This window comes from Dipodomys ordii, unplaced genomic scaffold (assembly GCF_000151885.1).
Source record: "Dipodomys ordii isolate 6190 unplaced genomic scaffold, Dord_2.0 Scaffold10, whole genome shotgun sequence".
NCBI lineage: Eukaryota > Metazoa > Chordata > Mammalia > Rodentia > Heteromyidae > Dipodomys > Dipodomys ordii.
In genome coordinates this window covers 7,337,992-7,361,446 of record NW_012267226.1, presented here as the reverse complement: position 1 = coordinate 7,361,446, position 23,455 = coordinate 7,337,992, and the positions used below count along the sequence as shown (strand labels likewise).

Sequence of the window (23,455 nt, the reverse complement as noted above, 5' to 3'; positions counted from 1 at the left end):
TGAAATTATTATCACAATAAAGTTAAAAAGAAAAGGCTTGTTTCAGGAAGCAGCATAGATGAGATAGTGAACATCTGTGGCTGATGGTATCTACAGAGCCAGTAAGGGTAAGATGATTGTTTCCAGGTGACGTGAAGTCACCTGCATAGCAATGCTGCAGAGCTGATGTGGACAAACATAGAGACAAGCACAGACACTTGTGGATGTCCACACCCAGCAGGTAGAAAAAAGAGGGCAGACTTGAAGGATGGGCCTCTAGGAGTAAATGGGTGTGTGTTGAGTGAACAAGTGTGTGCATACATGGAGCATTTCCAAAACATACATGCAGTGTCCACAACGCTGGGCTATATTTTCCAACTGCATTAAAAATCTTTGACATTGTAGAAGTTGAAGTTTTATATCATGTTTTCAGATATGTAGTTGTCAGCATAATGAGCATTATCAGCTAGAAATTTTTATTTTATGCTAACAATAATTTTATTTGCCCTGAGTTCTGACTATATACGAATTTTATTGGCTGAAAAGGAAACTAAAGTGAGAAAGTACCACTACAAAAAGTACTACTACAAAAAAATGACAAAATTAACAAGATCTCCTCTGAGAACACTTAAATGGAGCTCTCCTCATTTTAGTGGGGCTACAATATTTAACAGCATTTCAATTTCTATTGCATTGACATACTTTTTAAAAATATCAATCTGCACACACATCATGTAGCTCATTCATACAGAATTGCTTTCAATACTGAAAATAAAATGAAGAAAGCCTAAGTGATTAACTAAAATGAGTGCAGAAACATAAATATGGTGATCAGGAAAGCCTGCCTCTCCCTTTTCCTCTTTCTCTCCTTCTCCTCAACATGCACATACAAATGCATAAACTCTTCAGAGTATATTGCTTCTTAGTGTCTAAAAGATCTTAATATGCAATCACCAAGTGATTTTTAATGGTATTAAATAGTTGTAGATAATTTGCTCATGGTAATTTAGAGAAACTCTGTAACTCTTTAATAGATTTCTTTCTTTCTTTTTTTTTTGGAAGGAAGGTATTAGAGTTTATTCTAATCAAGTCTATAGTTTGAAGAGACCAGAATTCCACTATGTTGCTTAGGCTGGCTGTAAAATCCTAGTCTCAAGTGAACCTCCCATCTCAACCTCTAAAGCAGCTGAGACTACAGGCCAGAGGCCACTATACTCAGATTTCTTAAAATACGTGGTTACAGATTTGACAAGTATTTAACCATGAATCACAAATGAATATGGCACTATTTATGACTTTGCTGTCATTTTGATTTAAAATCACTTAAACTCAATTTAAAAATTTCTGGTTCTCCGTTGCAACAATGAGAAGTACAAGTTGTCATGTCAAAAACAAACTTTACAACTTTGGTGGGGGGGGGAGGATTGGGGGGGAGGAGGATGGGAAGGGGAAACAAAGGAGGAGGCTACAATGCTTGATAAGAAATGTACTAATTATCTTGCCCATATAATTGTAACCCCTCTGTACAGTATTTTCACAATAAAAAATAAATAAAAATTAAAAAATTCTGGTTCTCTTTTAGATATAAATATCAAAAAACTTAATTTATAGCTACACTGCACAAATCAGTAAAAATTCAACATTTAAGACCTTTCCATCATTCAAAAATTAACAAGGAGAACTGTTATATGAAAACAATTCTCTTAATAATAAATTTCTTTCTTGAGATTATATTTTATTTGGCTTATTACTGAGAGGAAACAGTGCCAAACTTTGTATCCTTAGTGTCTAAAATGAGCATGACTATCTAGATAAAAGGCAGACATCTCAAAGTCATGATCATCTTTTCTTATCATTCCCTCTACTTCTGCAGTCTAAGAGCATGCCATTGAGTGTGGTACTTTTCCCTAGAGGAAGAACTACAGCACTTGCCCTCAAAGAACTTACACATAAAGAAATCTAAAGTCTAAAAAATAAGACTACAGTTGGGCACTAGTAGCTCATGCCTGTAATCCTAACTACTCAAGAGGCTGAGATCTGAGGATGCAGTTCAAAGCAAGTCCAGGCAGGAAAGTCTGTGAGACTCTTATCTCCTATACACTACTCAGAAAAAGCCAGAAGTAGCGCTGTTGCTCAAATGGTACAACACTAGCCTTGAGCACTATGAGGCCCAGGGACAGGGCCCAGACCCTGAGTTCAAGCCCCAGGACCAGCAAATATAAAAGACTATTACAGGGCTGGGAAGGTGGTTCAATGGTAGAGCGCTTGCCTTGCATGCATGAGGCCCTGGGTTCGATTCCTCAGCACCACATAAGCAGAGAAAAAAAAGCCGGAAGTGGCCCTGTGGCTCAAGTGGTGAGCGCTAGCCTTGAGCTGAAGAGCTGAGGGACAGCGCCCAGGCCCAGAGTTCAGGCCCCATGACTGGACCCCCCCCAAAAAAAAAGACTATTAATACAAGCTGTTGATACTGATTATATATATATATATATAGTAATTCCTATACATGTTTAGACAGATCAATGTGAATTTCAGAAGAGAAAAATTCAGTAATTTACCAAGTACAGTGTATATATATATACTGTTATGACATTTTAATATTATTACTAATAGCTGCACAAAGGGATTACAATTCCATAAGTTAAGCTATTATGAATTTAATGCTTCGTGGTCAATGTCATCCCTTCCTTCATTCTACATTTTTCAACTCTCAAGTTACATGCTTCATGTTTTATAAGATGTAGCTAAATATAATGACTGCAGTTGCTCACCCTTTCTCCCTCCATTCCTCTGTCTCCCTTTTACATACCCACCTTCCCCGAAACATGTTTACATTTCCTGGTATGCATTTTGATAAACAGTTCATTCATTTTTCAGAGGAGTTAAATCCTTGGATTCCTCCCCTAAATATACCATCCTTTGGTCTGTTTGTTTGTATGTAAATGCACTGATCCCTGTATATATTATACATATTTGTATATGCATAGTTGTATTTTAGATCTAGCTTCCACATATGAGAGGAAACATGCACCATCTGTCTGTCTGAGCCCAGTTTACTTCACCTAACTTCATTGGTTCTAGGTCCACCCATTTCCCTGAAAATGACATAATATTATTATTTCTAATGGATGAGTAAAATTCTATTGTATATAGGTATCACATTTTTTGAACACATTATAAGGCATCTGGACTATTTCCATAACTTGGCTATTGTGAATAGTGCAGCAAGGAACATAGATGTGTAAGTGTCTTTATTGTATTCTTACTTGTAATGCTCTAGGAGATGTCTACGAGTCATATTGATGAATCATAGAGTAGTTCTAATGGTTAGTTTTTTGAGGAATCTCCAAACTGCTTTCCAGAGTGGTTGTACTAGTTTACATTCCCACCATAAGTTCCTTGCTCCCCACAGCCCTCCAGCATTTGTTATTGTTCAAAGTCTAGATGCTGGTCAATCTTACTGGGGTGAGATGGAATCTCAGTGTTGTTTTGATTTGCATTTCATTTAGAAACAGGGATATTGAGTATTTCTTCATGTGTTAATTGGTGATTCTCTCTTTTTCTTCTGAGAAGCCTCTGTTCCTTTGCCCATTTATTCACTGGGCTATTAATTTTGAGAGGATTTAGTTTCTTGGGCTCCTTGTATAATATGAATATTAGCCCTCGTCAGATGTATAACTGGTAAAGATTTTCTTCCAGACTATTGGCTGTCTTTTTTTTATTAATAAGTTTTTTATTGTGAAAATACTGTACATGAGCAAGGTTATTTCTTTAAATTGGTTTTGTTTTATTTTTTGCATTTACACTTTGTGATACTTTTGGTGTGTCATTTTTTTCTTTTTATTTCCTCTTTCTTATCCTAGGGTTTGAATTCAGGGTCTTGTACCTGCTCTGCTTGCTTGTTCAGCTGGCACTCTACCACTTGATATTGGCTGTCTTTTAAAAGTTTAGTAACTATTGTCATTTGCTGCACAGAAACTTTTTGTTTGTTATAGTAGCATTTATGAACTGTTTGCACATTTTAAGAATGACCACTACATAAAAACTAATGTTACCTTCCTTTCCGTATCTTAAACTCAACATAGATTTATTGAAGGTTATAAAAATAGTAGGAAAAATTATAAAAGACTCAAAAAACAGGCAAAAAGATTCCAAAATAGCCTTCCAAAACAATACTGATTCCTCTAGAGATTACATTAATCAGTAAGGTTTGGGGACTTGATTGGCCTTTTAATTTTTTTGACTCAACAGAGACTGAAATGGATTGATAGAAAATTGATGATAATATAATAATTTCTGCCAAAGAAATGCTTTTTGCTCAAGGCAAAAAAGCTCCATTTTTGTTTTTGGTTGGTTAATTGGAGATAAGAGCCTCATGGACTTTCCTTCCCAGACTGGCTTAAAACCTCAATCCTCAGATCTCAGGCCCCCTGAGTAGCTAGGATTACAGGTTTGAGCCACTTGTACCTTCAACAATTCATATTTTTCAATTCCAGTGCACACACATCATATAAAATCTCTTAATAACTGTAACCCCTCTGTCAACACCTTTACAATATTTTTTTAAAAAAGAAGAGATAAGGGAATTTTAAATATCACCCTTTTAAGGAACAACACAATGTCAACTCTTCTGTGACCAAATTATACAGCAAACATTGTGTTTACCACACAGTGACACTATGGTCATTCTAAAAGAACAAAATGTACACCAACATTACTAAACTATGCACTGACCGAAATATTCTAAACTCACAGGAAAGCAACACTCCAAAGAAATTTAAACTATAAAACATAATATATATCACAATCCAGAATGTATTCAAGAAAATATAATATACTGACAATCTTATAACTTCAGTATATTTTTAAGTAGCTCATTAGTTTGCCAAGCAAGGAAAGCCATTTACAACTACGAATCAACTAAATTATGTCTAATTGCAATAGCCAAAGAAATGTGCCCAAAAAAAGAACACTGGCTTAAGTTCATTGGTCATTTTGATGAGAATAGTTGAAGGGTTGAGACCATTAGGAGAGATTATTAGTAGTCAATTTGAAAATAAGATAAATGATTTCAAGTAGTTTTCCTTATCTCTTCATGAGTGAACAAATATAACCAGATGCTTCAAGTATTGTGGAAGTAACTGAAGAATTAGCCCTTATGAACAGTATCTGCAGGATATCTGGAGGATAGAATACTCATGAATAGCGAAAAAACACTGATTCAGTACAACTGAAGTGGAATATACTATGATACACTACAAGTGATGTTGGTATAATGCATATGAAGTGGAAAAAGACTTAGTTGGACATATTTTTAACTTCTATTCCTGAACATTAAATTGCTTTGGTAACCATATTTTGCTGTAGTCTTGATATAGTTCTGATGATTTTAACCTAAAATCACAAGGTAAAATACAGATTATGTAAGAAATATTATGATAAACTCTTTCAATTTAAATTTAAATTTTGAATTTAAAATTCCCAGTTACAAGCTACTGCCTATACTTTTTCAACTAAATTATGCATTCACCACAATATTCTCAACTTACAGAAAGATAACACTCTGAAAAACTCAAAAATAATAAAACAGCATGTTACCAACCAGACTTTTTCACTAAAACACAAAATAACAACAAGATTATAATCTAAGAAAATCTGTTAGTAGCTCATTTGTTAGTCAAGCAAGAAAAGCAAGGTAAGTTATTTACTTAAATATATAAGGGAAAAATAAAATCTCCCTAAAATAAGGGTGATTTTCATGCTCATGCAAATTTGTTGTAAAATATTTTTTTCAAGCTCAAAATGAAGGCTCAGAAGGGATTTTCAAAGCATAATGTAAGTGCAAAGTAAATTTCATATTGCAAATCCCATTTAACTGTGCAACTGAAAACAACTCCACCTAATCTTCAATTGTAAATGATTAATCTGAAATACAATGAGATGGTAAAAGGCAAATATAAACAGGAGAATCTTATAGAATTCTACTAGTGCTGAAAAATGCCCAATTAGGATCATGTACTTAGAAACTTATGTCCATGTTGTGGATGCTTAAATAGCATTTAAATAATGAAAGACATTTTGAAAAATGAAATATTTAAAATTACATAAATCAGCACTAACAGATAAACAGTTACACTGTTTTGCTGACAGAACCACAACTAAATAATGTTATTCCCACAAATAATTTCATTGTCCCTATTAATAGACCTAAAATATAAATTATTAATAGACCTAAATTTAAAAGGCTCTGATAAAGTACATGTGCAAATCAAACAGATTTTGTAAAAAAAATTATGCTTGTTTTTTCCATCTATTCCTCAACATACACTGTTTTACCAGCAACTCAGTAAGTATATATTCCATTCTTCAGGTTAAGAAGGTCAAAAATCTTGAAGTCATCCTTCATAAACAATAACTATTGGCATTATCTACAAAAAGTATATTGAGAATATCGCCAGTTGTAACTATAACTATTTCTATTCTCATTCAAGCTACCACCACTATTTTACCAACTATAACACCCTTATTCCTCTGCCCATCCCCTATTCACAACAACCTAAGACTTCCTTTAAAATTCTAACCTTGATCATGTTATCTCCTTGTCAAAAATCCTCTAATGGTTTCCATTTCACTCAGCATTAAAAAACAAAGTTCTTGTCAATGGACTATAAGAAATTGTATAGTCTGCTCTCCATCTACTTAAAACTACTTCATTGATCTTGTCTCTTCCTGTTCTTCCTCTTGCTCCAGGTAATTCAGCCACAAGAAATTTCAGTTCCAGCTAATTTCCCCTACTTGTGTTTGTTCCAGCTTGCCTTTAAACCACAGCCTTTAACTCCATTGCCTAAAATGATGTAGGCTCAGATAAATACATGGCCTGCTCCTTCACATCCAAGTGCCTGCTCAAATCTCATCAAACAAAGAAAATAATTTAGTTAAAAAAATCTTAAACATAAAATCTTCCTAAAATGAGGGAGATTTTCATAATCCTACATAACCAGCAACCATTTTGTCACATTATCTAGCCGTTCAAACCCAGTAACTCTGCCCACAGTCTACAACAATGCCTAAATTGAAGTATTTGTTCAATAAATACTTCCTGAATCAATTAACAAAGCAAAAAACTGTACATTTTTGGTGAATAATGCTTCTTCAGTTCCATGTTATTATATAAGTACAACGTACACACATACAAACATAACAGATTTACCATTGCACTAAGTGTTTCTTCCCAATCAGGCCGCTCTCGAGGGTGAACATTTCTATGTAGTTCTGGAACAAAATCATCCTCTTCAGAATGTATTGAAGACTTCATCTTCCTAGAGATCAAAACATGAGAGATTCTTATGAGTATGTCCATGTCCATGAAATTGTTCTGATAAATAAATGCATCAAAGTACTACTCTCAATAAGAACAACTGTGAATGCTGGTAAAATATATCAAATTATTTGTCTAAAGACACTGAAAAGCAACTAAAACATGTGGCACTTCCAAGAGCACATTTTTTTTTCCAGTCATGGAACTCAAACTTAGGCCTGGGCACTGTCCCTGAGCTCTTATGCTCAAGGCTGATGCTCTACCAGTTTGAGCCACATTACCACTTCCAGTTTTCTGGTAGTTTATTGGAGTCTCACAGACTTCCCTGCCCCACTGGCTTTGAATCATGATCCTCAGATCTCAGCCACTTGAGTACCTAGGTTTAGAGGCATGAATCACTGGTACCTGGCTTTTTAAAACTTTTTTTTGTCTTTTTTTTAATTTTTTTATTGTGAAAATACTGTACAGAGGGGTACAATTACATGGGCAAGATAATGAGTACATTTCTTATCAAGCATTGTTGCCTCCTCCTTTGTTTACCCTTCACATCCCTTCCCAGCTTCCCACCCCCCTCCCTGTCCTTTCTTTTTTGTTACTAGGGATATTGCATTTGCTAGGCAAATGCTTAGCCACTGATACACCCCACCCCATTAGAGTAAAATCTTTAAGAAGAAAAACGACCAATGAAATGAATTTTGCATTTAATCTTTTGTTCTGGCATGCAAAAAATTCCAAATCAATGATAGAAATACAGCCCAAGTATAATACTATTTTTTTTTTTTTGGTCATTCGTGGGGGCTGAATTTTGGGCCTCGGCACTGTCTCTCAGCTCTTCAGCTCAAGGCTAGTGCCCTACCAACTTGAACCACAGAGCCACTTCTGGCTTTTTTCTGCTTATGTGGTGCTGAGGAATTGAACCCAGGGCCTCATGCATGCGAAGCAAGCACTCTACCACTGAGCCAACTTCCCAGCCCAATACTACAATCTTAGTTGGACTGAAAATGTAGAGGTTGGGTTTCCAAAGTGGGTAATAAAAAGAATATACCTTAAATCAACAACTGGCTTCAAAGTTTGTTAGCTACAGTAAACATGTCAAGAAAGTCATTCAAACGTAAAAAATAAAAAACAACTAGACATTTCATCAGCCCAGTAGTAGTGAGGACAGGTTGGATAGCAAGCAGTGATAAGATGGAGCTGCACCAAAAACAAAAAACAAACAAACAAAAATAACAAACTTGAACTAAGATCCCAGAAAAGCACATCTTCAGAGTTAGGGAAGAAAAGCAATAGACAAACACTAAGGAGGCCTAAAAACAAATTCTTGACAGGATCAAAAGTGCCAAATTATTAACCCTCTTTAGAAGAAAAGTCATTCTCTGAAAATTTTTCATCTGTATTATCTGTTATCCAGACTCATTTGAATTCAGATTGAAGTATTATCAAAAAGGGTCATTAAAATAGCTATGGTGCATTTGTGCTTCTGCTTATAAGGCAGAAACCTGTAACTCCCATCCCAGTAAGGAAAACGCAGATAATCTGAAAAATCTAATTTTTTATATCAGATATGAAACATATCAAACACATCAGATCACTGAAGCCTCAGGGTAACCCAACAAACTTAAGTCTCTCTAGAAAGACAGACTTCTCCAGAAATGCAATGGATCATAAGCCATTAACTTCCCCAGAGCAAAGCATAGAGAGAAAGAGAGATGCATACATTGGTAAAAAGAATTACATTAACTTTATCAAGTTATCAAAAACATTTATGATTAATATAGCTAATTAATTTTTATTAATGGATACTCAAATGTTAATTTTAATTAATAAAATATTGATATTTTATTAGTATCAAATATTATTTTATCTCCAAGCTAAAGAGTAAAAGTCCTAGATATGTAACTAAGGATAAAAAAAACCCACTTACATGGGAAGTGAAGCTGTGGCTCAAGTTGGAAGGTACTAGCCTTGAGCTTATGGACAGCGCCCAGGTCATGAGTTCAAGCCCAGGACCAATTTAAAAAAACATGTATTTTGGTAGAATGAACAAGTTACCAACTGCTATAGTCTGGATTTAAGTATATTCCCCAATGACCTTATAATAAGGCTGGTCTCTAGCTGTGCCACTATGGAGAGATGGTATAACCTTTCTAATGAAAGAAAGTTAGATCCCCTTGAAGAGATCTTGTGATTCCACTCAGCCTCTTCCAGGTTTTCTCTTTGCTTCCTGATAGGCTTGAGGAATAGCCTCCTCTGTCACTGCCCCTTCCTTTCACTGCCATGATACCTTGCAACAGAACCAATATCAATGGACCAAAACTGACCATGATGAGGCCTCTGAAATCGTAAGCCAAAATAAACTTTCATCCTTTTATTTGTCTCAGGTAGTTGTTATAGCAATGAAAAGTTGACTAACACATTTAACAATGGAAAACAAAGACTGAATCATAAGAAATTAAAGTATTCTTAGGAATTATTTGGACAAAATACTTGAGAAAATCAAGAAACCTAAACTAAGCCAGAAGCCAGTAGATCTTGCCTATAGCTACTCAAGAGGCTAAGATCTGAGGACTGAGGTTTGAAGATAGCCCTGGTTGAAAAGCCAGTGAGACTCTTATCTCCAATTAATCAGCAAAAGCTTAAAGTAGAGGCATGGCTCAAGTGCTAGAGCAAAAAAAATTCCAAGGGAGAGCAAGAGGCCAGAGTTCAAGCCCTGTACCAAAAAAGAAAAAGAAAAAAAAACAGCTCTCAACTAAATATCAGGGATGGGTAGGATGGGAGTAACCAGAATTCTAAAATCTTTGAATGGTACTGAGAAAATAAGAAAGTAAAATTACTCTAAGTTCTTAACTTATGAGGTAGAGAATAGAGGATAAAAGAAACAGGACAGGAAAACATAACATCTGAGTAAAATAACATGTTCTATTTCAAATAATAATAGAGAATATAGCTATCCAAATGAGAACATGGAAAGGAAAATTAATCATTAGAGAAAAGTAAACATGTAATGAAGCCCCCAAATCAAGCATCCAGGAAGGTTTCATTTACTCTGTAATCTTGCTAAGATAATGGCTTGATGTATTTTACATTAAAAACAGAAAACTGCCAGGCTCTTGCTGGTAATTCTAGCTACTCAAGGAGGCTAAAATCTGAGGACTGCAGTTTAAAGCCATCCCAGGGAGACAAATCCATAAGACTCTGGTCACCAATTAACCAGCAAAAAGCCAGAACTGGAAGCTTGAGTGATAGAGCACCAACAGTGAGATATGAGCAAAACAGCTCTTGTTACCTATTTGGTTTGTATAGTATCTTCTAACCTGAGGCATCAATCCAAGTAAGTGAAAGAAGAAATGAAGCAACAAATTAGACAAGTGCAGGAAATATTACTGATCCTACAGTGCCAAAAACTAGTTAAGCCATTCCCTGCCCCACCTCAGATTTGAAGTTTATTCACCTAATCATCCAGATTAACTGGAGTCAGAAATTTCTCTTCTCAATGCAGATACAGGTGAAGATTTGAAAGATTTGAGCAACTACAGATTAAAAATCTAAAAAGTTTTAAAAGTGTGCCTGGACTGGGAAGGTGGCTCAGTGGTAGAGTGCTTGCATTGCATAATTGAGGCCCTGGGTTCGATTCCTCAGCACCACATAAGCAGAAAAAAGCTGGAAGTGGTGCTGTAGCTCAAGTGGTGGAGTGCTAGCCTTGAGCTGAAGAGCTGAGGGATAGTGTCCAGGCCCAGAGCTCAGGCCCCACGACCGACCAAAAAAAAAAATACAAAAAGTATGCCCAAGTTGTATACTATATTATATGTGTCATAATTTCAAATTACATGTTACTTACTAGGCTGTCTAATACTAATAACAAGAAAGAGAAACTAAAGAAGATTATATTATTAACATGTCTACCTCCCAGTGGCAGTCAGAGCCTTCCATAACATTGAGTAAATGGTAATTCCTAGGTGACTCAAAGTTACATTTTTGTTTGTTGGTCAGTTGTGGGGCCTGAACTCTGGGCCTGGGTGCTGTCCCTCAGCTCTTCAGCTCAAGGCTAGCACTCTACCACTTGAGCCACAGCACCAGTTATGGCTTTTTTTCCCGTTTATGTGGTGCTGAGGAATTGAACCCAGGGTCTCATGCATGCAAGGCAAGCACTCTACCACTAAGCCACCTTCCCAGCCCCTAGTTACATTCTTACACTGTCACAATATGGTGTTTCCTAACTGAATCTTTATGTTGGACATAATTTATTTCACAAATATAAAGAGTATGGCAAAGATGGCATTTCAAATCTGAGAAGGCAGCTTTAGCCCTCTTGGATGTTAGCATTTTGCAGAGATTAACATCTGTAAAAACAGAACAAACTTTTTCTAAAACGGTTTCACTTTCAAAGTCAATTACAGTTGGGCTTTATCATGTATAAAGTTTTACTTTATCTGGGAATGAAAAGATATGATCTAATTTATAAGGTTTATATGTAATCAACAGATACCCTGTATATAACATCTTTATCCTAGGACAATTGTACATAACAACTCCTAGTTGTCTTTTTATCTCTGGCAGAATTAAAACACTAACGTTTTTCTTTTCTGTCATATTGCTCCTCCTTTCTTACTGAATTCTTCTAGATTAGATGTGACTTGCACATGCTAGGCAACCACTCTACCACTGAGCTACATCCCCATCACATGACTACAGGATGATTCTTTTTCAAGGAGTGAGACCCTCTAAATAGGCTAGGTTATTTTTGCCACAGTGATAAAGTACACAGCAACACAGGTTAATTTCATAATACAAATGAAAGAACTCTGTCAGTGGTAGGAGAGTCTGAACTACTGCTTTAAACAGTTTCTTAAAAGCTGGTAGAGGAAGATTACCTTTAATGTGCTTCCCCCTAAAGCAAATCATAGCTAGAGCCACCAGAAGCCTACATTCTAGGTGCAAGTGACTTGACTCTCCTAGCCATGGGCCTCAAATGACACGGTGCTAATTCTTTCAAGAGATTCATGTATATTTATACAGATTTTAAAGAAACAAACTACAACTTTTATATACACATTTACTTAGTAAACTGATTTTATAAAAAAACAATTCTCATCTAACACAGTGTACTGTTTGGTTCTCCCAAGTGACAGCTATGGCTCCTCCTATCCAACCCTTCACCTTCCACACCCACACACATTTTTCTGTTGGGCATTCAGCAGGAACACACTGTGCATGTTGTGAAAGCCCTCTACTGCCATCCTTCCTCATGCCTAACTGCTGAATAGGTGAAAAATGAGGCTTTACCACCTTACTTTGTGGCATTTGTAAATAAGACCAAATCTCAAAGACATCTTGGATTTGGGAGACCTATGGAAATGTCCTGCTAGGTAATATGAACAAATGTCCTATGAACCGCAGCATCTTCAAACATGCATACACTAGGCTCATTTTCTCAGTATCAATATACTGTCACATACTCCTGAGGGGAAAAGGAACCACTTTACACAGATTGGCTTGTAAATGTGAACACAAAGTACCAGAGAAACTTTCGTTGCTTAACAAATAAATCTAAAATTTTAGTACTGAAACTATTATAAAGCATCATCAAAATAAATTCAAGTTGTTTCTTTCTTTGACAAATAGCAGAAAATTACAAAATTATAATAGGTCAAACAGTTTCAACATCAACAAAACAAATACTACCTGTTAGGAAGATTCTGACAACATTCAAAATTACAGGATATATGTAACAGCAGCACATACAACTATATTTGGTATTAATAAAGTAGTAAGATACTTTGGATATTAAATTATTCTTCTAAAATTATTATGATTATTATTATTTCTTGGTTGTGGGGCTTGAACTCAGGGCCTTGTCACTGTCTCTGAGCCTCTTTGTGCTCAAGGCTAGCACTCTACCACTTGAGCCACCGTGTTACTTCCAGTATTTGAATAGTTAACTTGAGATAAGAGTCTCACAGGAACTTTTCTACCAGGGCTGGCTTCAAACCACAATCCTCAGATCTCAACCTCCTGAGTAGCTAGGATTACAGGTATGAGCCACAAGCGCCTGGCTTCTTCTAACATTTTAAATACACTTCTCATTTATTTTAAGTCCTGATCAACAAATTCAGTGTAGGCTATCAAGAATTCCTAACATATAATATCTTCCTTGTTATGTACCTACATTTTAAAAATCAACTCTGTATATAAAGAAATCCTTTAACTTCAGAGAGACTCTTTTTAAACATTAAAGACAGTATCTGAAGCAAATGATATGTTCACCTTCCCAAGTACTCATTGCTAAAATTATAAGACATTTAATTGCCCACGTGGGTGGTACTGATAATACGTAGTACAAACCTCAAGCTTCATCAAGATATTTTAATACCTACAAAAATATTCAGTTACTAGCCCTGTCTGAATTTTTAAAGCTAGAATAAAGCTTCCTGAATTTTTTAATACAACAGAAGTAACTGACAACTAGCACCATTTTCACAAGCTTTGGTAAGAACTCTTTCATAACCAGTAACACTAACCTCTTGAGAGGTATTTAACCAGGAGGTATCTTCTAAAATGTTTCATTATGAAGTTATCACTACAGATTTCAAAAACCTAGAAAGTTTTAGGGATGGGTAAGGAGGTGGAATGTAAGGTCAGAGACAAGAAAAAGGGTCAAAATAACCAATTCGTACTTAATCAAGTGGTTTCACACACATGCATAAGCTAACAAAGCTGGCAGACAGGTGAGTTTGTACTTGCATGCACACACATAAACAAACACATAAACTCCAGAACACATTCTAAGAAAAAAAAAGGAGAAGTCTATTAGATACAAATTCAGATCAAATCTATGAGATACAAATCAGACACAGGAAAAGTACTAGTAGTTCATTATGAGTCCCTACTTGAAATTCCTGAAATGCTACTACCAAACCTGTCTAACTCCTTCTTGCGTGGTGTTCTAACAAGTCATTGAAAATACATCTTACAAGCTCGTGGCAAGTTGCAAAAAGAATGCTCTATACAACTCAAAACCTGTTCCTTTCAGCCCCAAGCCTTCTCCCAGAGAAAATACTTACTGAAAAAGACTGAAGATGATGGAAGGAGGGTTAAGAGGCAAGAGCCAAGGGATAAAAAAGGAGAGAAAAAACTCACATTCCTTAATTACCTGAAGTTTTCTTCCCCTTCTTCCTCTTCTCCATCAGTCAGCTGGATCATAACTTCAGAATCCAACCAAAAGACACTGTCATCCCCTGAAGTGCTACTCTCACACTCTATCTCCATCCTGTATTTCAAAACTTTAAATGTCAAGGCATGGGATAGAGAGCACCAAGGCTGAGGTGCTTCGGCTCTACTGCTGCACACTCAGGTGTGTGGCTGCTCCACCAGAAGTGAGTGACGGTGCTGGCTTCATCACCACTGGGGACAGACAGGAAATCCCAAGAGCACACTCACTGCATCTGACTTTGCACCTGTCACATCTCAGACCCTCCCACTGCCTTAGGCTCTATGACCTACATACCAAAAGCAGAGTCCAACTGATGGTGATTTTTCACTATTCACTTTAATAACTATTTTTCTCTTCCCCAAACTTCCAGGAAATAAGTTTGAAATAGGTATTTTCAAAAACCAAGCATTTATTTATATCCTTTTCAATCTCAGATATACTACAAATAAACAGAAGGCTACAAAGCATATCTATACATAAAGGAGTTCGGAGCCAGATACAATGTGAAGCACAGTTACAGACCTTGAGTTAAGGATGATACTGATGAATAGAGAAGATAGGCATTATCTAAGCACCTGCCTAGGCCCACGCCTTCTACACCAGTCCTCTCAGTAATAATACCATATAGACCTTCACTTAGGAGTGCAGCATGAGGTAAAAAGAAAAAAAAAAGCAAAAACAAAACCAAAAACCAAAACCCAAAAATTTAGCTTGTTTATAGTTCGTTAAAGAAAAATGACTGCCATCAGTTGAACATAAAATAAAATAAATTATACTGCAGACATCCATGCTAGCAATAAAACTGACTAAGAATGAGTAAAAATTACAGCATCTTTAACACTGTTGATAACGTTACTTTGAAAACAGCCACACTGGTGCCAATCACTGCCAGGTCACATAGTCATGGTTATTTGTCTTCTACTGAGCAGTAACCAACAGCCGAGCCATGGCTTTCCATTAAATCTAAGCATATTTTTAAGGGAAAAAGAAAGGAAGAAGAAACAGAGGGAGGGCATGTAGAAAGGAGGAGAGAGAGTGGAAGTAAAGAAAAAGGGGAAGATGGAGAAAATTGCATTCATTGGGCTGCTCTTGAACTTCTTACTTTGCTTATACAACACCTTTTCCTTCCTACAAAAGTACAAGTTACATATGTGCTGTTCTAATCTCGCTGCTCTGAAAATGGATGTACTTTTTAGTCTACTTGCCAGAAACTAAAATTCGTTGTCAAGTCTGGGAATAAATTTAGGAAACAAATTGCTCTTGACAACAGGTAATTTGGAAAAATTCCTTAACATGTTATACAGAGACATCTGTGGATAAATTGCCCAGCAATCTTCTCTTCTAGGAAACCATCTTATTTTCAGAAATAGAAATAAGACATAAATAGGAATAAATAGGAATATTCATTGTAGTGCACTTTATAATTGCAAGAGAGAACATCAAAAAACCAATCTAACTCGCTCATTAAAATCAAATACAAAATTAAATCACTCAATATCCACTCACATTACTTGTGAATAAATGAGAACACAAAGCGGGCCTAATGATCATGATATGGAATAAAAAATGAGACAAACATATATGAAGGCAAAAGAAAGAGGTAAAAATGTAGAACAGCACACGTAGTATGCTATCATTCACATTTTCAGGGATGAGGAAGAAGAAATATAAGTGGCTGCCAAGGTACTCTCAATTTCTATGGAGGAAGAACATTAATAACAATTTCTCCAAGAAGAAAGGTGCTCGACAGAGAAGGTAATAGAAGCTTTTTTATTTTTTACTATATTGTACACATAGAGTTCTAGAAAAAGTTTTAGTTTTAACAATTATTTTGTAGGTCCCTCAGTAAATAATTGCACTGTTTACATAGTATCATTAAAAACCTAGGTCTTCTTTTTCTTCTAAACAATCCTAACACCTCAGATAAACTTTTATGTCTCAGCCCCTTTCTTTTTTATTATTCCTTTTGTTCTTCTGTTACCACAGGTCACATAACTTAACTTCTGCAGCCCTTCAAATGTGAAGACCTGAACTAACCTGTGCATTATTTGACACATAATACTAAAGTACAGGCTACCCTGTACAAAACTGCTCTGGAAATTGCCTTCCTTCTGCCCTGCTGTCATTTCAGAAACCCCACTACACATGGCAGTTTCATTCTCCTCCCACCACTAATATAGGTACCAAATAGACCTTGTAGGAATTATTCTCCCAGCCTCTGTTATCAATGGTTTTAAAAAAATGTTTTCAAGGTCAACACCTGTTTGTTTTTATTCTCTTCTTCAGCAGGCAACAAAAATATAGCAAAACAAAACAAGAATGAGTGGCAGGGGGAAAAGGATGGAACAGAGCAGAGTGGATCACAGGCTACCAGAGTGAGAAGGATTAGATACTCCGTACTCCCGAAGACCACAGGACAGTTCTGGACCATGTTAATCCTGAATGGCGTAAAAAACTTCACAACCCCAAATGCCATGTTAGTTAAGTCCTAATCTAACCACAGGAATCAGCAACAGTACTTTAAAACTACGTGATTTTCCACACATGAAGTAAGAAAGGAAAGAAAAAAGACTAATTCCTTTGATAGGAAGGCAACGAAGGAAGCACTCCAACCAACAGCTGAAGAATGCTGTTAAAATGAATTCTTTAAGAGAAATGTGGTTTAAAAGCAGCTGATTTTTCTAGTAGTAAGCCCAGCAAATACCAAGTAATCTATATGCCAAGCATTGTACCGAGTCCTTTTCATGATTGTTACAACCACTTTGAGAGGCAAGAACCATCATGATCCTCATAAAACAGGTGAAAAAAAAACAAGACTTAACATACTTACTTGTCTAGGTCTAGCTCAGAACTTCACATTAAAAAGTGCTTTTCATGCACTGGGGAAATAAGGCATGATCATGAAGACGGGGAGAGGGGGTTTCGAGGTCAACCTGGGCTACATAATAAAACCCTGTCTGAAAAGAAGTAAAAATAAGGCTGGGGAGGTGGCTTTGTGGTAGAGTGCTTGCCTTGTATGCATGAGGCCCTGAGTTTGATTCCTCAATACCATGTATGCAGAAAAAGCTGGAAGTGGCACTGTGGCAAGCAGTAGAGTGCTAGCCTTGAGCTAAAGAGCTAAGGGAACAGCACCCAGGCCCAGAGTTCAAGCTCCATGACCGACAAAAAAAAAAAAAAAAAAGCTGGAAGTGATGATGTAGCTCAAGTGCTAAAGTGTTAGCCTTGAGCAAAAGAAGCTCAGAGACAGTGCCCAGGCCTTGAGTTCAAACCCCAGGACTGGCAAAAAATAAACAAAAGGAAAAATGCTTTTCAAAAAATCAGCCCCAAACCTAACCATCATGTAGGATATTATTTTTTAAAAGAATATGTGATTTTTCACTGTGATCCACATTCAATTGCTTAGCCTAGACAACCTTGATATCATAGTTTTGCTATGAGATAACTATTATGTATATATTCTATGTATGCATACCTACGATAGCCTTTAATTTATAAATTAGGCACAGAAAAGAGATAAACAACTTCACGCAAATTTTAGCAACCTCAGCAGATTTTTTTCCCCTTAAGAATGTTTACCTTTTTAAGTAAAGGAAACACTTTGCAGATTTCCTTTGGTTTTTCCAAGTTGTCTATATCACTACATTGCACTTTGTTGCCATTATTAAAGTAAAATTAAATTAAATTAAATTAAATGCTATTATACCACTACAGTCCACTTGATAACTAAGCTGACTACAACATAGCTAAACAGCAGGTGGTACATATAGTGTGGATACAATATACAAAGAGATAATTCATGTCTGCCTCTTATCAAAGGTGAGGCTGAGTAGGATGGCAAGAGATTTTATCATGTTACACAGACTGATCTACAGTTTAAAATTAACAAATTATTACTGGAACTTTCCATTTAGTATTTTCAGACTTCAGTGGATCAAAGATAACTGAAACTACAGAAAGCAAAAACACATTAAGTGAAACTTCTGTACATATAAAGGCAGATCATAAGACAATTCAACATAACATTTCCATTCATTTTTAAAGTTTTATTAGCATTATTAGTTATACAAAGAGGTTACATTTACACATGTGCATACATATGTGCTTACAGCATTTCCACAAATATAGACACTACATCTACTTAATGTCAAATTCAACCTGTTCACAAAATAAACCCAGAAATACTTTGTTTCCTTTACTCAGGAATACAAGATTCTCTCATGAAAGAGATGAAAAGGCTAGGCAGTGTTGGCTCATGCCTGTAATCCTAGCTACTCAGGAGGCTAAGAAAGATCTGAGAATCTAGGTACAAAGCCAGCCCAAGCAGACAAAAATCAATGAGGCTCTCATATCTAACAAACCAAGAAAAATTTGGAAGTGGACATATGTCTCCAGTGGTAGAGCCTAGATATGAGTGGAAGAAGTCATGTGAGGACATGAGGCCTAGAATCCAAGTCCCCATACCCTCCAACCACACAAACAAAAAAGAATGTGTATCAACATTATCATATCATATGAAACTCATCAGAGGCTACTAGAACAACATATACATCTACTTAGCCGAGAGCACAAAAAATAAGCATATTGTATTAACTTCAGAATTCCATCATTACAACCAATAAATATAAAAAGTTCTTGCATTACCAGTATGCTGGAATCGAGCCCTTCTCACTACGCCACCATTCCCCCTCAATCTAAAGAACTACTCTACAAATAAAGTAGAGCAAAACTATTCAGTGGTTAATAAAGTCTAGAATAAGTTTAACAATGAGCTGAAGGCTACCAAAATACATGCTCATATGTAGAATTCAAATAAAAATAACAAACAAAAACAATAGGAAAAGTAATAAAGAAACCTTAACCATCTTTCTGAATGATCACTGGAGAGTAAAACTGTATTTCAGTATTTGTACCTAAAAGAAAATCTGCAGGTCTGAGGGAAGTAAGCCACCATTAATTGATACTCAAGTATATTACTGAAAATTAGGGACTAATTATGTGACATCACAACTGATTTTAGTCAAAGTCCTATAAAGATAATAAAAGCTATTCTGTCTATATTCTATATTATTCTATCTATAAGATAGAATTAAAGGAAACATTGGAGCTAGAATTTTGGCTAATGTGTCATGGTCGGTAAAATGCTGAAAAAGGAAGACACATTACTTTTACAAATTTAGGGCCCTATAAACTGAGGTCCTGGAAAAAACTGAACCACAGGTAGGCACAGCTTTCCTTGTGACCACTGTAACTAGACTTCCTCCTAATCCTACTCCAAAGGCAATATATATAAATTCAGTGAATATTATCAGTGAAGAAGCAAATAATTTCAGCAGATTTCATCTCAGTGGAGAAGGGAAGGACTAGGATGAAAGACTGGGGCTATTTGAAAATTCACTAAGCCTGCATGCTTTAAAAACACAGGGCATTAATAAGCTTATTGAGTTTCTCCCTCCAAACTAGTTGAAGAAACACAAAGTCTCTTGAATATACTCTTTTACCAGCTGGTATGTTTCCTTGGTTAGCTCATTTTTACTGGGTTGAGACTGCAGTGATTTTACAGCTTGTTTCAAAGTTTATTCTGCCTACTCCTCTACAACCATAGAGGGAAGTGAAAAGGCTAAAAGTGAACGTAAACAATGACTACTACTTACAATGTAAGAGAATTTTAAACTACATTTAAACTTACAGCCATCATATCCTCAAGTAACGGAGATTTAAATTAAGTATACTGCTAATCCTGGTATCAATGATTGTTCCACTTGTATTTTCACAAGAAATGAGAATAAAGTTCCTCTCTGATCACTTAATTTATACTGGAAACAGAAAAGCATGTCTCCTATTTTCTTCTGTTATGTAAATTTGTTCCAGTAAATTTTATCAACCATAAATTAATAATAAATCTTAAAAAGATTTAAAGCTTTTTGATCATACAGATTTATATTAAATTTTAATGGTGTATAAATTAGGAAATAAATGCACTTTTTCTGATTATCTGACCAGTACTTGAAAAATAATACCATTGTTTTTGAAAGCTAATTCAGACCCTTGTATTATATCACTATACCCTTATGATAAGATAAGCCTGGTTAGAAACAGAGTTAGAATTGGTTACTGATAGGCATCTTATAAAGCTGTTGTTTCTTTTTTGCAGATAGATTCAAGTTACAATGTGCACAAAAATTGACAACAGCACTACTTTTGAGTTGCCATGGTTTAATACTAGAAATAATTTTGATTTTGTAATCTAATGAATTTGAGCTCAGATGACTTAAATTCCTTTGGGCCAATTTATTTTCTATATCAACTAGGGAGATTTAAGATTTCCAAAATTAAATTTTCCTTCTTCATAATAATCATATCCAGTCAAATTCTTGAAGTGATGAAATGAAAAGGAATATATACAATATCTATACACAATATATATTCAAAAATGTGAGGAGTAATACAAAAAGAGAGATGCTTCAGGAATCCAGGTTGACACATTCCAAAATACTTAATTCCTTTAAAAGAGGAATTCAAATTATCATTTAACTGGACATTTTATTTCATTTGTGTGTGTGTGTGTGTGCTGATTATATCCTCACATTGTTTTCTATAGATTCTTCTAGCTTTTATATTTACTGTGAGCCATCTTTTTTCCCCATTTTTACCTCATGAACGGCAGGCAAGCACTTTACACTGAGCTACACTACCAACGCTATTATCACTTTTTAAAAATAGTAAGTATTAACCATATTCACAAGCTAACAAGAAAGTCTTGAATAAATGAAAAAGATAATTTCTCCTGCACTGGTTTTGCTGGACTTAAGAATCAGCTGTGAGACCCAATTCTCATTTTCAAATATAAAATACAAAGTGGCAGTATAATAAAAATAACATGCTGAACTAATATTGAAGCTTAATATTTTCAAAGCCCTCTCACATTTCAAAGTAAATGATAAGTGACAAAGAAAAAAGAGAAAGAAACCAAGGAAAAGTAGGAATGTTGAATCTAAAATGCAGATTTTAGAGAACTTCCAAGAGAACAAAACATATGTAGAACTGAATTCTCTACAATTTTTCAATAACCATATACAAGCTAGTTAAGGAGTTTAATAATATATCAGGCGCAACATATTCCAAGAAATGAGCATGCCACAGAAAGTAGAGTCACTTCACAGCATGGTTTCTTCAAAAGAACAGTTTGAGAACAGAAAGCCTGGCAGCCTTTTACATGTTCCAGCCCCCACAAACAGGTCAAGGATAGGTATACTCTCATTAGTAACAATGACACAAAAACCAGCTTGAGAGATATGCGTAGCAAGAGAGCAAGACCCTGAGCTCAATTCCCAATACCAGGAGGTGGAGGGAGACAGGAAAGGAAATTATTTCTGAGAGAAAGCAAATATTTGAGTTATTGTTTTGATCATTTAAACCTCAAGGCAAAAAGTATTTATAATTTAGTTGAAAGCAGAGTAGGGAAGAAAAGGACTGAGGACATCTGGTCAGCTAAGGCAAAAGGAAAGCTTAAAAAAGGAAGGCAGGTGGGGAAGAAAGGAAGCAGCATACTATATATACCCAGGCAGCAGGAAAATCTGTCTAGGCGACTGGGAGGTACCTTTTTGGACTTGCCTGGACATAAGTTGAATTCGAAAGAAAGAAATTACTTAGAAAACTGCAAATAACAACAAATATCCACTGCTCCAAACCACAGGTTTTCAAAACTGAAATCCTAGTTCTATTTCAGACTTACAAATCTCACAAAAGACAAAATAAACTTCTATCATTCTAAAAATGGTGGTGCACACCTAGCATATAGGAGACAAAGGTAGAAAAATCACCAGTTTGCAGCCAGTGAAGATGACAAAGAGAGCAGAAAGAAAGAAAGAAAGAAAGGAAGGAAGGAAGGAAAGAAAGAGAGAAGGAAGGAAGGAAAGAGAGAGAGAAAGAAAGAAAGAAAGAAAGAAAGAAAGAAAGAAAGAAAGAAAGAAAGAGAAAGAGAGGGGGAAGGAGGGAGGAAGGGAGGGAGGGAGGGAGGAAGGAAGGAAGGAAGGAAGGGAGGGAGGGAGGGAGGAAGGAAGGAAGGAAGGAAGGCAGGCAGGCAGGCAGGCAGGCAGGCAGGGAGGGAGGGACATGAGAAAGTTCTGAAAAAAAACCAACAATATAAATGATGGCAAAGATTTTTTTTCTTCTCTAATGGCCACTTTTAAAAGCATAAAACAAAATTCCACAAAATCGATTCAGTATGTGAAGAGAATTAAATTTCAGCACACACATAGTTTAGAAAACAGGATAACCACCTGTAAGCTGAAAAGTCTTTATTCTTGTAAATTTACACATAAAACAGACATAAATTTTAAACCAGAATGTCCTGGAATATAAGGAATCTAGTATCATTCAAGTATTCTGGAAATTATATAAATAACATTATGTTCCAGTGTATAGACTCTAGTTACAAGCCAACAATACTGAATAATTCTCCTGATGTTACTGACACTGTGGTTAGGCTGTTACCTTTGTATCTTCTATAGAATCCGTTATTTGGATTATATAGATCTGAGATTACAGGATCAGTTGAACCCAGGAATTTGAGACCACTTTGGGGAACATAGGGAGACTCCATCTTAAATTGAAAAGTAATTGTTAAGAAAGGAACGATTTTACTGGGCACCATCACACCTCTAATCCTAGCTACTCAGGAGGCTGAGATCTGAGGATCTGGGTTCAAAGCCAGCCCAAGCAGCAAAGTCCATGAAACTCTTATCGTCAATAAACCACCAGAAAACTGAAAGTGGTGCTGTGGCTCAAGTGGGAGAGCACTTACCTTGGTCTGAAGAGCTGAGGGAGAACTCCCAGGTCCAGAGTTCAAGCCCCACAACAAAGAGAGAGAGAGAGAGAGAGAGAGAGAGGGAGAGGGAGGGAGGGAAGGGAGAGAGGGAGGGAGGGAGGGAAGGGAGGAAGGAAGGAAGGAA

General features: G+C 36.0%; 1 protein-coding gene across 1 annotated transcript in view; it reads right to left on the bottom strand.

Annotated features, from left to right (window-relative positions):
* The window catches only part of LOC105980569 (rho GTPase-activating protein 32-like), a 90,638-nt gene extending 76,078 nt beyond the window's left edge, over window positions 1–14,560 (bottom strand). Inside the window, exons 1-2 of the mRNA XM_013009455.1 lie at window positions 14,445–14,560; window positions 7,187–7,295 (exon numbers count right to left, since the gene is read on the bottom strand). Coding sequence (XP_012864909.1) covers window positions 7,187–7,295; window positions 14,445–14,560 — 225 coding nt within the window. The remainder of the gene's footprint in view (window positions 1–7,186; window positions 7,296–14,444) is intronic.
* Between the last annotated feature and the right edge of the window lie 8,895 nt (window positions 14,561–23,455).